The sequence below is a fragment of the Triticum urartu genome, chromosome 5 (genome assembly GCF_003073215.2).
Source record: "Triticum urartu cultivar G1812 chromosome 5, Tu2.1, whole genome shotgun sequence".
In the NCBI taxonomy this organism is placed as follows: domain Eukaryota; kingdom Viridiplantae; phylum Streptophyta; class Magnoliopsida; order Poales; family Poaceae; genus Triticum; species Triticum urartu.
The window spans coordinates 12,741,696-12,757,312 of record NC_053026.1 but is presented as its reverse complement, the minus strand read 5'-3'; the positions used below and the strand labels follow the sequence as shown (position 1 = coordinate 12,757,312).

The following is a 15,617-nucleotide window of genomic DNA, read 5'->3' as shown; positions in this document are numbered from 1 at the left end:
TTTTCGCGTAGGTAAGAAACATTCTTGCTAGAAACCCATAGCAGCCACATAAAACATGCAAACAACAATTAGAGGACGTCTAACTTGTTTTTGCAGGGTATGCTATGTGATGTGATATGGCCAAAAGGATGTGATGAATGATATATGTGATGTATGAGATTGATCATGTTCTTGTAATAGGAATCACGACTTGCATGTCGATGAGTATGACAACCGGTAGGAGCCATAGGAGTTGTCTTTATTTATTGTATGACCTGCGTGTCATTGAACAACGCCATGTAATTACTTTACTTTATTGCTAACCGGTAGCCATAGTAGTAGAAGTAATAGTTGGCGAGCAACTTCATGGAGACACGATGATGGAGATCATCGTGTCATGCCGGTGACAAGATGATCATGGAGCCCCAAGATGGAGATCAAAGGAGCTATATGATATTGGCCATATCATGTCATTATTATTTGATTGCATGTGATGTTTATCATGTTTTTGCATCTTGTTTACTTAGACCGGCGGTAGTAAATAAGATGATCCCTCATAATAATTTCAAGAAAGTGTTCCCCCTAACTGTGCACCGTTGCGACAGTTCGTTGTTTCGAAGCACCACGTGATGATCGGGTGTGATAGATTCTAACGTTCACATACAACGAGTGTAAGACAGATTTACACACGCGAAACACTTAGGTTGACTTGACGAGCCTAGCATGTACAGACATGGCCTTGGAACACAAGAGAGCGAAAGGTCGAGCATGAATCATATGGTAGATACGATCAACATGAAGATGTTCACCGATGATGACTAGTCCGTCTCACGTGATGATCGGACACGGCCTAGTTGACTCGGATCATGTAATCACTTAAGATGACTAGAGGGATGTCTATCTAAGTGGGAGTTCATAAAATGAACTTAATTATCCTGAACATAGTCAAAAGATCTTCGCAAATTATGTCGTAGCTTGCGCTTCAGTTCTACTGTTTAGATATGTTCCTAGAGAAAATTTAGTTGAAAGTTGATAGTAGCAATTATGCGGACTAGGTCCGTAAACTAAGGATTGTCCTCATTGCTTCATAGAAGGCTTATTTCCTTATTGCACCGCTCAGTGTGCTGAACCTCGAACGTCGTCTGTGGATGTTGCGAACATCTGACATACACATTTTGATAACTACGTGATAGTTCAATTAAACGGTTTAGAGTTGAGGCACCAAAGACGTTTTGAAACGTCGCGAAACATATGAGATGTTTCGAGGGCTGAAATTAGGATTTTAGGCTCGTGCCCACTTCAAGAGGTATAAGACCTCCGACGATTTTCTTATCCTGCAAACTAAGGGAGAAAAGCTCAATTGTTGAGCTTGTGCTCAGATTGTCTGAGTACAACAATCATTTGAATCGAGTGAGAGTTGATCCTCCAGATGAGATAGTGATATTTCTCCGAAGTCATTACCACCAAGATGCTAGAGCTTCGTGATGAACTATAATATATCAGGGACATATATGATGATCCTTGAGATATTCGCGATGTTTGACACCACAAAAGTAGAAATCAAGAAGGAGCATCAATTGTTGATGGTTGGTGAAACCACTAGTTTCAAGAAGGGCAAGGGCAAAAAGGGATGCTTCATGACACGGCAAATCAGCTGCTGCTCTAGTGAAGAAACCCAAGGTTGAACCCAAACCCGAGACTAAGTGCTTCTGTAATAAGGGGAACAGCCACTGGAGCAGAATTACCCTAGATAGTTGGTAGATGAGAAGGCTGGCAAGGTCGGTAGAAGTATATTGGATATACATTGTGTTAATGTGTACTTTACTAGTACTCCTAGTAGCACCAGGGTATTTGAAAGTGCAACTATCCCTAGGTGGTTTTGGTAATTCAAAACAACATATAGCTCATTGAGCTAATACTATTCCAAGATGATTATTTCAGGAAAGCTCAATGATTGGCATGGCATGGGTGTGAAAGTGAAACCCTCAAAATGCTAAGGACAAAGGATTGGCTCAAGCTCGAAAGCTCAAGACTCTTCATTTTATATTTTAGTGATCCAAGATCACATTGAGTCTTTAGGAAAAGCCAATACTATCAAGGAGGGATGAGGTGTTGCTTAATGAGCCTCTTGCTTCATGTGCTTAGTGATATGCTCCAAAACCCTCAACTACTTTCCCATATCCACATATGACCTAAACCCTAAGCCAAACTCGGTCCTACCGATTCTTCCTATCCGGCGCCACCGAGTTTCACTTGTCATTAGACTGCCAAACCCTAGCAATTCGGTCCTACCGATAGGGATCTTGGTCTCACCGAGATGGGGTTGCAAACTCTCTGTTTCCTTTTGTAACTTTTCGGTCTCACTGAGTTCCACTCGGTCTCACTGAAAGAGCAAATCGGTCCCACCGAGTTTGCCTGACCAACTCTCTGGTTAGCTAATTACCAAATTCGGTCTCACCGAGTTTGTGTAATCGGTCTCACCGAGATTACGTTATGCCCAAACCCTAACCATATCGGTCCTACCGAGTTGCATGTCAGTCCCACCGAAAATCACTAACGGTCACTAGGTTTACATTTTCGGTCCAACCGAGCTTATTGATTCGGTCCTATCGAGATTGGAAAACTGTGTAACGGTTGGATTTTGTGTGGAGGCTATATATACCCCTCCACCTCCTTCTCATTCGATGAGAGAGCCATCAGAACACACACACCATTCCAACTCATATGTTCTGAGAGAAAACCACCTACTCATGTGTTGAGACCAAGACATTCCATTCCTACCATATGAATCTTGATCTCTAGCCTTCCCAAGTTGCTTTCCACTCAAACCTTCTTTCCACCAAATCCAAATCCTATGAGAGAGAGTTGAGTGTTGGGGAGACTATCATTTGAAGCACAAGAGCAAGGAGTTCATTACCTACACACCATTTGTTACTTCTTGGAGAGTGGTGTCTCCTAGATTGGCTAGGTGTCACTTGGGAGCCTCCGACAAGATTGTGGAGTTGAACCAAGGAGTTTGTAAGGGCAAGGAGATCGCCTACTTCGTGAAGATCTACTGCTAGTGAGGCAAGTCCTGTGTGGGCGATGGCCATGGTGGGATAGACAAGGTTGCTTCTTCGTGGACCCTTCGTGGGTGGAGCCCTGTGTGGACTCGCGCAACCGTTACCCTTGGGTGGAGCCCTTTGTGGACTCGCGCAACCGTTACCCTTCGTGGGTTGAAGTCTCCATCAACGTGGATGTAGGATAGCACCACCTATCCGAACCACGGGAAAAACATCCGTGTCTCCAATTGCGTTTGAATTCTCCAAACCCTTCCCTTTACATTCCTGCAAGTTGCATGCTTTACTTTCCGCTGCCGATATACTCTTTGCATGCTTGCTTGAATTATGTGATGATTGCTTGACTTGTCCTAAAATAGCTAAAATCTGCCAAGAACTAAAATTGGGAAAAGGTTAAGTTTTTATTTGCTCAAATAGTCTAATCACCCCCCTCTAGACATACTTTCGATCCTACAGTATTAGATACCGGTACGGTTACTAAGTGTTAGTAACTCGAAATAAAAGCTACGGAATAAACAGAGACTAGCTAAAAGGTGAGATGACGATATGTGTTGGAAGTATTTCCAAGGTTGATCAAATATCGTACGCTCCCTCTACCATCAAGATTGGTGTTTGCGTTGAGCATAAACATGATTGGATTATGTCTATCGCAATACGGTTATTCATTTAAGGAGAATAATGGTTACTCTGTTTATTTGAATAATACCTTCAATGGTCTTGCACCTAAAATAAATGGTTTATTGAATCTCGATCGTAGTGATACACATGTTCATGCCAAAAGATATAAGATAGTAATGATAGTACCACCTACTTGTGGCATTGCCACGTAAGTCATATCGGTATAAGACGCATGAAGAAGCTCCATGTTGATGGATCTTTGAGCTCACTCGTTTTTGAAAAGTTTGAGACATGCGAACCATGCCTGTTGGTGTATATGCATGAAGAAACTCCATGCAAATGGACCGTTTGGACTCACTTGATTTTGAATCACTTGAGACATGCAAATCATACCACATGGGCAAGATGACTGAAAGCCTTGTTTTCAGTAAAATGGAACTAGAAAGCAACTTGTTGGAAGTAATACATTTTGATGTGTGCAGTCCAATGAGTGCTGAGGCATGTAGTGGATATCGTTATGTTCTTACTTCACAGATGATTTGAGTAGATGTTAAGTATATTTACTTGATGAATCATGAGTCTGAATTATTGAAAGGTTCAAGTAATTTCAGGGTGAAGTTGAAAGATCGTCGTGACAGAGGATAAAATGTCTATGATATGATCATAGAGATGAATATCTGAATTACGAGTTTGGCACAGAATTAAGACATTGTGGAAATTGTTTCACAACTAATACAGCCTGAAACACCATAGTGTGATGGTGTGTCCGAACATCATAACTGCACCCTATTGGATATGATGCATACCATGATGTCTCTTATCGAATTACCACGATAGTTTATGGGTTAGGCATTAGAGACAACCACATTTACTTTAAATTGGGCACCACGTAGTTCCGATGAGATGACACCGTATGAACTATGGTTTAGAGAAACCTAAGCTGTCATTTCTTAAAAGTTTGGGGCTGCGACGCTTATGTGAAAAAGTTTCAGGCTGATAAGCTCGAACCCAAAGGGGATAAATGCATCTTCATAGGACACCCAAAACAGTTGGGTATACCTCCTCTCTCAGATCCGAAAGCAATAAGGGATTGTTTCTAGAATTGGGTCCTTTCTCGAGGAAAAGTTTCTCTCGAAGGAATTGAGTGGGAGGATGGTGGAGACTTGATGAGGTTATTGAACCGTCACTTCAACTAGTGTATAGCAGGGCACAAAGAGTTGTTCCTGTGGCACCTACACCAATTGAAGTGGAAGCTTATGATATTGATCATGAGACTTCGGATCAAGTCACTCCCAAACCTCGTAGGATGACAAGGATGCGTACTACTTCAGAGTGGTACGTAATCCTGTCTTGGAAGTCATGTTGCTAGACAACAATGAACCTACGAGCTATGGAGAAGCAATGGTGGGACCGGATTCCGATAAATGGCTCGAGGCCATAAAATCCGAGAGAGGATCCATGTATGAAAACAAAGTGTAGACTTTGGAAGAACTACTTGATGGTCGTAAGGCTGTTAGGTACATATGGATTTTAAAAGGAAGACGGACAATGATGGTAAGTATCACCATTAAAAAAGCTCGACTTGTCGTTAAGATGTTTTCCAACAAGTTCAAGGAGTTGACTACGATGAGACTTTCTCACTCGTAGCGATGCTAAGAGTCTGTTGGAATTATATTAGCGATTACTGCATTATTTATGAAATCTTGCAGATAGGATGTCAAAACATTGTTTCCTCAACGATTTTCTTGAGGAAAGGTTGTATGTGATACAACCGGAAGGTTTTGTCAATCCTGAAAGATGCTGATAAGTATGCAAAGCTCCAGCAATCCTTCTAAGGACTGGAGTAAGCATCTCGGAGTTGGAATGTATGCTTTGATGAGATGATCAAAGATTTTGGGTGTATACAAAGTTTATGAGAAACTTGTATTTCCAAAGAAGTGAGTGGGAGCACTATAGAATTTCCGATGAGTATGTCTTGTTAAGATGTTGTTGATCGGAAATGATGTAGAATTTCTAGAAAGCATGCAGAGTTATTTGAAAAAGTGTTTTTCAATGGAAAGCCTGGATTAAGCTACTTGAACGTTGAGCATCAAGATCTATAAGGATAGATCAAAACGCTTAATGGTACTTTCAAATGAGCACATACCTTGACATGATCTTGAAGGTGTTCAAGATGGATCAGTCAAAGAAGGAGTTCTTGCCTGAGTTGTAAGGTATGAAGTTAAGACTTAAAGCTCGACCACGGCAGAAGAAAGAGAAAGGACGAATGTCGTCCCCTATGCTTTTGTCATAGGCTCTATACGGTATGCCATGCTGAGTACCGCACCTGATGTGTGCCTTACCACATGTCTGGCAAGTGGGTACAAAGGTGATCCAGGAGTGGATCACCAGATAGCGGTCAAAATTGTCCTTGGAGTAATAAGGACATATTTCACGATTATGGAGGTGATAAAGAGTTTGGTGTAAACGGTTACATCGATGCAAGCTTTAACACCTATCTGAATGACTCTGAGTAGCAAACCGGATACGTATAGTGGAGCAACCATTTGGAATAGCTCCAAGTGGAGCGTGGAAGCAGCATTTATAATATGACCTGGAGATTTGCGAAGTACATACGGATCTGAATGTTGCAGACCCGTTGACTAAAACCTCTCTCACAAGCAAAACATGATCAAACCCAAAACTCATTGAGTCTTAATCACATGATGATGTGAACTAGTTTAGTGACACTAGTAAACTCTTTGGATGTTGGTCACATGGCGATGTGACCTGTGAGTGTTAATCACATGGCGATGTGAACTAGATTATTGACTCTAGTGCAAGTGGGAGACTGTTGGAAATATGCCCTAGAGGCAATAATAAATTAATTATTATTATATTTTCTTGTTCATGATAATCGTTTATTGTCCATGCTAGAATTGTATTGATAGGAAACTCAGATACATGTGTGGATACATAGACAACACCATGTCCCTAGTAAGCCTCTAGTTGACTAGCTCGTTGATCAATAGATGGTTACGGTTTCCTGACCATGGACATTGGATGTAGGTGATGATGAGATCACATCATTAGGAGAATGATGTGATGGATAAGACCCAATCCTAGGCATAGCACAAGATCGTGTAGTTCGCATGCTAAAGCTTTTCTAATGTCAAGTATCATTTCCTCATACCATGAGATTGTGCAACTCCCGGATACCGTAGGAATACTTTGGGTGTGCCAAACGTCACAACAAACTGGGTGGCTATAAAGGTGCACTACGGGTATCTCTGAAAGTGTCTGTTGGCTTGGCACGAATCGAGACTGGGATTTGTCACTCCGTGTAAACGGAGAGGTATCTCTGGGCCCACTCAGTAGGACATCATCATAATGTGCACAATGTGACCAAGGAGTTGATCACGGGATGATGTGTTACGGAACAAGTAAAAGAGACTTGCCGGTAATGAGATTGAACAAGGTATCGGGATACCGACGATCGAATCTCGGGCAAGTACAATACCGCTAGACAAAGGGAATTGAATACGGGATTGATCGAATCCTCGACATCGTGGTTCATCTGATGAGATCATCGTGGAACATGGGGGAACCAACATGGGTATCCAGATCCCACTGTTGGTTATTGACCGGAGAACGTCTCGGTCATGTCTGCATGGTTTCCGAACCCGTAGGGTCTACACACTTAAGGTTCCATGATGCTAGGGTTATAAAGGAAGTTTGTATGTGGTTACCGAATGTTGTTCGGAGTCCCGGATGAGATCCCGGACGTCACGAGGAGTTCCGGAATGGTCCGGAGGTAAAGATTTATATATGGGAAGTCCTGTTTTGGTCACCGGAAAAGTTTCGGGTTTTATCGGTAACTTACCGGGACCACCGGGAGGGTCCCGGGGGTCCACCAAGTGGGGCCACCAGCCCCGGAGGCTTGCATGGGCCAAGAGTGGGAAGGGACCAGCCCCTGAGTAGGCTGGTGCGCCTCCCACAAAGCCCAAGGCGCAGCTAGGAGGAGAAGGGGGAAACCCTAGGCGCAGATGGGCCTAAGGCCCACCCTAGGGCGCGCCCCCCTCTCCCCCTCTTGGCCGCCCCCTCCATCTAAGGCTGCCGCCCCTCTAGGGGTGGGAACCCTAGAGGTGGCGCACCCTCCTCCCCTCCTCCTATAAATAGTTGAGTTTTTTGGCTGCCCAACACAAGACGATTTGATCTCTCCCTGGCGCAGCCCTGCCTCTCTCCTCCTCGTCTCTTGCGGTGCTTGGCGAAGCCCTGCTGGAGTACCACGCTCCTCCACCACCACCACGCCGTTGTGCTGCTGCTGGATGGAGTCTTCCTCAACCTCTCCCTCTCTACTTGCTGGATCAAGGCATGGGAGACGTCACCGGGCTGTACGTGTGTTGAACGCGGAGGTGCCGTCCGTTCGGCACTAGGATTTCCGATGATTTGGATCACGACGAGTACGACTCCTTCAACCCCGTTCTCTTGAACGCTTCCGCTTAGCGATCTACAAGGGTATGTAGATGCACTCTCCTTCCCCTCGTTGTTGGTTTCCCCATAGATAGATCTTGGTGACACGTAGGAAAATTTTGAATTTCTGCTACGTTCCCCGACACAAAATGCGGTCAAAACGGCGGAAATGACCGTTCCTAGTATACCTGGCCATGGGCAGCCCGGCCCGGTCGGCCCGACCCGACCCGGCCCGAAAAAGCCCGACCGGCCCGGCCCCGCCTTGTCCATGGGCCGGGCTCGGGCCTAGGTTTTGAGCCCGAAGCCCGGGCCAGGCCGGGCCTGGGCCCGTCGATTTTGCCATTTAAGGTAGAGGCCCGGCCCATGGCCCGAGGCCCGACGGGCTTTTGGTGTGATGGGCCAGGCCCGGGCCCGATTTTTAGGCCCGACGGCCGGGCCGGGCCGGGCTCGGGCCTGGGTTTTTTGCGTCGGGCTTTGGTTGGCCCGGCCCGAAGCCCGGCCTAGCCCGAAGCCCGGCCCAGCCCGAGGAATGGCCAGGTATAGTTCCTAGCTAGTGGTTGAATCTTGGAATTTTTTTTGTCATTTCTCTGATTAAATAGATACTTATCTACCTAGAAATGATTTTTGGAAAAAATAAAGAGCAAACTATGAGGCAGCTACAGTTTAAATTTGACCTGCTTCCAACTGAATCGGTGGAAATTTGTCTTTTTCACGAGAGGTGGATCAAAACTTTTTACACCCAACCATTTGGTCAATTGTGCATTAAATATGGCCTAGTATTTTAGAAAAATGATTTGGTCCAATTTTGCAACAATTATTTGGGAGGTCCTTCACAAAAAACCTCTTTTTGGGCACTCAAAAATGGAAAATGGTTTTTCATCCAAAGAAAATGAAAACTTTCTTAGGCAATATTGTTTGCCATTCCAATATGCACCCTTGTGCACAATATGAGATCATTTTAACAAACTATGCCATGAATGTGGCCATAAGATTGATCATTTGGCTCGAAATCCATTGATCTCCACACGTGATAGCTCGTTTTTGAGAACACTTTTTTAAAAATAATTGTCGTATTACAAGTTTATTATTTTTGTGCAAACTTGGTCACATATAATGACACAATGCGAAGGTTTTCCAATTTTTTAATTTTTATGCCCGTTTCAAAATGCGGTCAAAACGGCGGGCTTGACCGTTTCTAGCTAGTGGTTAATTCTTGCAAATATTTTGGAGTATCTATGAAGAAATAGATACCTTTGTATCTAGAAATGATCTTTGGGAAAAATAAAGAACAAACTATGAGGTAGATGCAGTTCAAATTTGACCCGCTTCCTACTGAATCGGTGGGAATTTGTCTTTTTCCACGAGAGGTGGATCAAAACTTTTGACACCCAACCATTTCGTCAATTGTATGTTAAATATGGCCTAGTGTTTTAGAAAATTGATTTGGTCCAATTTTGCAACAAATATATGGTAGGTCCTTCACAAAAAAACTCATTTTGGGCACTCAGAAAACAATTAAATATAGCCAGAAAGATCAGAAAAGCATACAAATTGGTGCTCATCCATAAAATGTGGTCTAACTCTAGTGAAAATTTGTGTGGGGCCCTTTTGCAAAATATTTTGATAGCTGCTTCATAAGATTCCATTATTTTTAGCACTTGAAAACTATTTTAAATCACAGACTTTTCGAACCAATCAGAAATGTTCTCATGGATCACCCCCTTAGCCGATCTGAGACGTCCACACTTGGCGAATCCAACGTCTCTCACTCGGTCTCAGCAGCCCAAACAAAACCCTAGCAACCCCCGGCCGCCTCTTTCTCCCCCTTTCCCTCCCCGAGAACACACCCACCGCCGCCTCTCTCTCCCTCACTCCCTGATCCAGAATCCAGATCGACGACGACGTCCCTCCGTCGTCGCAGCGCTCACCATCCCGCCCCCACCCCGCCAAACTTCCTCCTCCTCCTCTCCCGATTCCCCAACCCAAGCCCCAACCTCGCCGCCGACCAACTCCTCTCCCCCAACCCCGCCGCTGTCGGCCTCTTCTTCTCCAACCCCGGGCTCCCTCCCATCGGTGCACCGCTGCCGCCCCCACCCTCTCCCCTTCCCAAGCTGCTCAGGCGGCGCCCAAATCCGCCACCGCCGTCCTCTACAACCACGCCCATGCAGCGGCAGATGAAGGAGGAGTTAGGGGCGGAGCGGTGGGGCCCTTCGTCCGCCTCCGCGGTCCATGGCGTCTGCGTGCTATTCCTCCGCCTCTACCTCGCCGACCTCGCCGCCTCGGTCGCCGTCGCGTCCGCCACCGACCAGAGGAACGACACCGGCGGCCTACCTGGGCGAATCCATCTTCGACAGCAGGTGGTCCCCTCCTCGCTGGTGGAGATCGCCCCCATCCTTCGCGTCGCAAACGAGGTGGAGGCCAGCAACCCACTAGTCGCATACCTATCTAAGCAACCCCCTTCTTCGCACATTCATCCTCTGCCTGTTAATTATTACTGTTACCAAGCACAACAGAGCATAGCAGATCCCTTCTCTCAATCCGTCTCTGCCTGCTGATTGTACACTAGCGACAGTCCATTAATATGTATGTCTCTTAGCGCTGTGCTAGGTCGGTTCTACGCCTTCGAGAAGGCCCATTGCCTCGACCACAACTCCAGCATCGCTGGAGTTCACCTTGTCGGCCGACGACTACAGGCTCATGGAGGAGGTCTGCTTCGGCGCCAACGATGTCGTGTACCGCGCCATCTTCCTCCCGGCCAACCGGACCATCATCGTCAAGTGCCTTCATCTTGATCGGCTCAACAGTAACCTGGTGAGCTCCATCTCCGTCTCTCTTTCTCTATATCGTGGCTCTGTCTCCGATTTTCCAATTCATTGTTGCTGACGCCCCTGTATAGGAATAGGATTGGGTGGTGATGACTTTGATCAGGTAGATGTGGGAAATTTTGGGTATGTGTTGTGGATGCAGTCCAGCTGGTCTGTGTTAAGCTGGGATGATCCATCCATTTATAGCTTTTTATATTTTATTACAATGAAAACGGCAGTACTAGCTTTAGTAGCATCAGGCTTTAGGTTTCTGCAATAGCTGTTTGGTGTTGGTTCTGCAGTATTTTCAGTTCAACAGCAGTTCCTTCGATGTACTATGAATCTGAAGTAGTTCTTTCTTTCCAACACAAGATCAAAAGAATAAGATTACAGATGTATGTTCATGAATGGTCCATTACAGTAGTTCTTTCTGCAGTAATTTCATAGATTAAGATTACAGATGTATGTTCATGAATGATGAGTAGTTTCTATAAGTTTTTCCGAATTAAGCACTTCTCCATTCTCAGTACACCAGGAGAAACATGTAATAGTTTTCATGATTGCTCACGTGTCCTCTGGAATGTATTATTCCTTTTTCATCATCAGGATGACAACAAGTCTTCTTCCCCTTCAGTTTTATCAATAGTCAGTTCAATGGAAACATGTTGTTATTACATCTTATATTAAAGGGTAATGTCCTTTTAACATGTTTATTATTTCTTGTAGCCGCTGGCCTTGTCCTCCTCGAGGAGGAGGAGCAGGAGGGGCGCACCCAGCCACCACGGTCGCCGCCGTTAAGTGCTTCTTCCACCTGGAGCTCGAAATCCACGACGCCGTCGTCCAGCCACCCAAGGTGAAGGTGACCCCAACTCCCCTCCGTCCAGCCCGAAACGGAATCACATGGTGGGAGCGGAAACAGAATTGTTGGGTGGTTGGTTGGTATCTATACTTTGGTTAATTAGTTAGCATGCTTTCTCAGTCTGTTTGCCGGCATGCAAAAGATGCATGCACATGTACCTACATACCAGATTAGACCATCTATATAGTCTCTAGCCATGTTGATAAGATTTTTTTTATGAAAGAAATCAAGTCAGATAATATACGTACAATTATTATGCACATACGTATGGTGACTGCTGATTGATTATTTTTGTGTTCTTGTGAATCCCATCTTTATTGACTAGCAGCACTCACACTTCGTATTACAAATCCGTCATGCATACAATCCAATTATATCAACATGTAGTTGCTTTGTACTCCCTCCGTTTCAGAATATAAGGTGTATTGGTTTCCGGGCAAGTCAACCATGTGAATGTTTGACCAAGATTATAGAATAAAATAACAATATCTGCAATGCCTAGTAGATAAAATATGAAACTACTTCTTATGATCAATGAAATGATCTAAATTTCATATTGTGAATGTTGATATATTTTTCTAAAAACTCGGTCAAACTTGCACTTGTTTAACTTTTCAAAAAACAAATACACCTTATATAAAGGAACGGAGGGAGTATATCCTGTAAATAATTTCTTTGCACGCCCATTCTGCCATGTCAACGATGATGATTTAATTATGTTTTTTTGCCAATGGATGGATTCACATGATGTGACGGACCTGCTGCTGCCGGCTGTCTTCCCCGACCACTCCCGTGAGCTGCTCCCGCCGCTGACCCTCCGCAACTCATTTGGCTTTTGCTCATTGTTTTTACTGTCCTGTGCTGCTCATACTGTATGTACAACCTGTTGCTAAACTGAAGATGCTATTTGTCTTGTCATGCTTTTTGTCTTCTCATGTGCTGAAATTAAGTGGAGCATTAGATGCAAATCTATTGGTGTTGTTAAACTACTGGCAGACTAGCTACAAGCTAGAGGGAGAGCAAGGGACTGAAACCTGGCAACAGAACTACTGATGTAATATGCAAAGAACAAATTGAAACCATGTTCTTCAGAATTGAAGGGTCTGATTGATATCGGTCTTTATTTTGACAGATATAATATGTATCCTTGCTTGTTATTTTCCTCTTTAGCAAATTGTAGACATGAATCTCTAGTTGACCTATTGCTTCGTACACCTATATCGGTTCTATTACATATTTTTGAACTTGCTGCAAATTCTATTATATGTGAGGTCCTTCTATTGCTGCAAGCATTGACACAATATGCTGTGCGCAGGGATCTCTGCATCCGAGTCCCAGCCGTCCTCAGCAGCAAGGAGCTGGGCCAAGGGAGCAAGCAGTGTCGCTGGTTCCTTCGAGGATGCGTGCTGCTGGTCGAGTCTTGTGGAGAAGCAAGGCGAATCAGGCATCATCTCACTTGTGCCGCTGTGGTAAGAGCAGAACGCCATCATCTCTAGCTATTTGAAGTTGTTTGAATCTGTTGCTTTATCATACATTCAGTCCATAAATCTGCATTTATGTGAAATTTCGTTAAATATATACTTTCCCGATAATCTGTACACTAAAGATGGAGGTTTGAATAGCAACCAAGTTGCTGGACTCAATTAAATTAGCCTACTGACTAATCTAGTACAATATTAATTGTTGCTCTTCCACTGTTTCAGTATCTCTTGGTTTGCAATGGCACAACTATATGTTGAATACACATCATTATATATACTTGATAAATCTGCCTGCTACATCTCAACTTGTGTATCTGTTTCGGTATCTCTTCCACTGTGTATCCGTTTTCTTGTATGAGTGGGTATCTCATTTTAACTAGTTGGAGAACAAAAAGCATGGTGCTAGCTAGCTCAATTTGTGTTATCATTCTAAATAAATGTCATTTTCTTGAATGGTCTGTTCATAATATATTTGCCCCAGTTTTTCTAATTCTTCTCTCATTCATGTAACAGGGTGACAGAGGGAGCCATGTTGCTGTTTTGTTTGTTCCCAGCCTTGACTATGGTCGTCCAGCGAGTCCGGCATGTCGTCATTTTTTTGTAAAGCAGTATTGTATCACACTTGTAGAGCTTGTTACACATGTAGAGCTTGTAAAGTATTGTATTACACATGGTCATATGTATTGGCAATGTGATCTGGTTGCTCTTATTTGAAGTATTATGTGTCGTCTTAACTCTTGGATTCGCTGAGGTAGCACAGCAAGCCGCTTCAGCACATCTTGCAGGAGATAGGGAACATCATTTGATAAAGCCACAACGGCCAGAGCATGTTGTGACCCGGTGTAGAGCTGTTCCACCAGAGTATAAACCGCCTTTAGCTTGGTCACCATGTTCTGCTTGAGATTTGTGCTCCTGGGGCCTGCGTTATTAAGTATAAGGTTATTAAGTATAAGGTGAGCCGGAGGAAAACTCTGAAATGGTCATTAAAGGAGTTTTGCAGTGTTTAAGGTTTGAGTAAGTCACTCACCAAAGATTGATGAGACCATTCGAGATATCTGGCGCTTTAAGCCAGACAGTTCGGCCGTTGCTTCCGCAAGCGATGCCTCTGCTGTCTCGGCTCGGGTCACCAGTGCGGCCTTTTCATCAGCCCAGGTTTTCTTCTCCGACTCAAAGTTCTTCTTCAACTTTTCTTGTTCAGAGACGCTGAACTCAAATTTGGAGTTGGATTTCTGGATTTCAAGCTCTTGAGCTGCCAGGCGATTCTTTAGTTCAGTAATCTCTGACTCAAAATGATTTATGGTGGCCTGCATTGATGCCGGGTTATAATCAGAATCATTTTAAGATCACATTAAGTCCCAAGCACTTTGCAAGCAAAGGTACTTGACACTTGGGGGCTAATGTATACTGAAGAACTCTCAATTACTACTCCAGTTCATGAAAATTAAGTCCCAAACACTTTGCAAGCAAAGATGTTTGGCACTTGGGGGCTAATGTGTATCGCAAGTGCTACAACCGGGTTAAATATTTTTTTTCCGAAGCCGGATAAGCAGTGCTAGGCAGTTTTCTAAAGTCTACAGCGTATTTACTTATAAGCAATAGACTTGGGGGCTGGTAAAGTAAGTATGGTTAAAGAAAGCTAGCATAAGTCATACCTCAGATTTTTGCTGTATCTGCTTCACCATGTCAATTTCCAGGTCACGGCTGCTATGTACTTGATTGATATAGCCGGAGACGATCTCTCCAATACTCAAATGAGTGTAGTCAGTGATGTCCAGCTTGGCCTTTCAGCGTTCTAACAATTCCTCTTTAGCAGAACACTTGGCAAGTACAGTTGGCTGTGCCGGCTCAACAAACTAAGTCTTGAGAATCTCAACTTCCAGATCATCTGCCTTGGCGGGGCTAGGAGCCTCCGGGTTATCAGAATCGTTGAGGGTTTGCTCAGCAGGCGGGTCAGAGGAATATACAGGAACATCATGAGATGGTTGAGGCGGCGGCTCATGAGCAGAGGCGTCAGGAGCAGCTGTGCCCAGCTCCGGTTCAGTCACAACCGGCTCTTGGGACATCTTATTCTTTTTTGCCCTTTTGCTGGGCTTTACTTGCACACTGTGGAAAAGGTAGACAGGTTAAATACAAAAATATGAGTAAAATAAGGCATAAGGTACAACAAGTTTATATTACCCGGGAGCAGTTTTGAAGGCCGGCATGTTGGACTGCATAGACTCACCGGAGGAAGGTGAAGTATCCTGATAGTTGGAGTCAGATGAATTGAGAGGCTGACGAATGAAACCCGCCAAAGGAAAAAGAAGGCGTAAATCGGAGATAACCTTAGCCTGGCGCTTCCTGGTCACATCAGGTAAGCCGGAGG

The 15,617-nt window shown here is 44.3% G+C and overlaps 1 protein-coding gene and 1 long non-coding RNA gene across 4 annotated transcripts; both read left to right on the top strand.

Moving 5' to 3' along the window:
- Positions 1-10,009: 10,009 nt before the first annotated feature.
- Positions 10,010-12,154, top strand: LOC125555443. The gene is made up of 3 exons (XM_048718401.1): positions 10,010-10,519; positions 10,705-10,919; positions 11,639-12,154. The coding sequence occupies exons 1-3, from the start codon at positions 10,271-10,273 to the stop codon at positions 11,868-11,870; spliced, it is 696 nt and encodes a 231-aa protein (XP_048574358.1). The 5' UTR covers positions 10,010-10,270; the 3' UTR covers positions 11,871-12,154.
- A 275-nt stretch (positions 12,155-12,429) lies between these two features.
- LOC125555444 lies at positions 12,430-13,959 on the top strand. Of its 3 annotated transcripts, none has more exons than XR_007304705.1 (3): positions 12,430-12,563; positions 13,087-13,240; positions 13,766-13,959. It is a non-coding gene; the product is annotated as an uncharacterized LOC125555444 (long non-coding RNA). The 3 variants fall into 3 exon arrangements; XR_007304704.1 differs by lacking the exon at positions 12,430-12,563 and adding an exon at positions 12,629-12,643; XR_007304703.1 differs by lacking the exon at positions 12,430-12,563 and having other exon boundaries at positions 12,652-13,240.
- Positions 13,960-15,617: the final 1,658 nt, after the last annotated feature.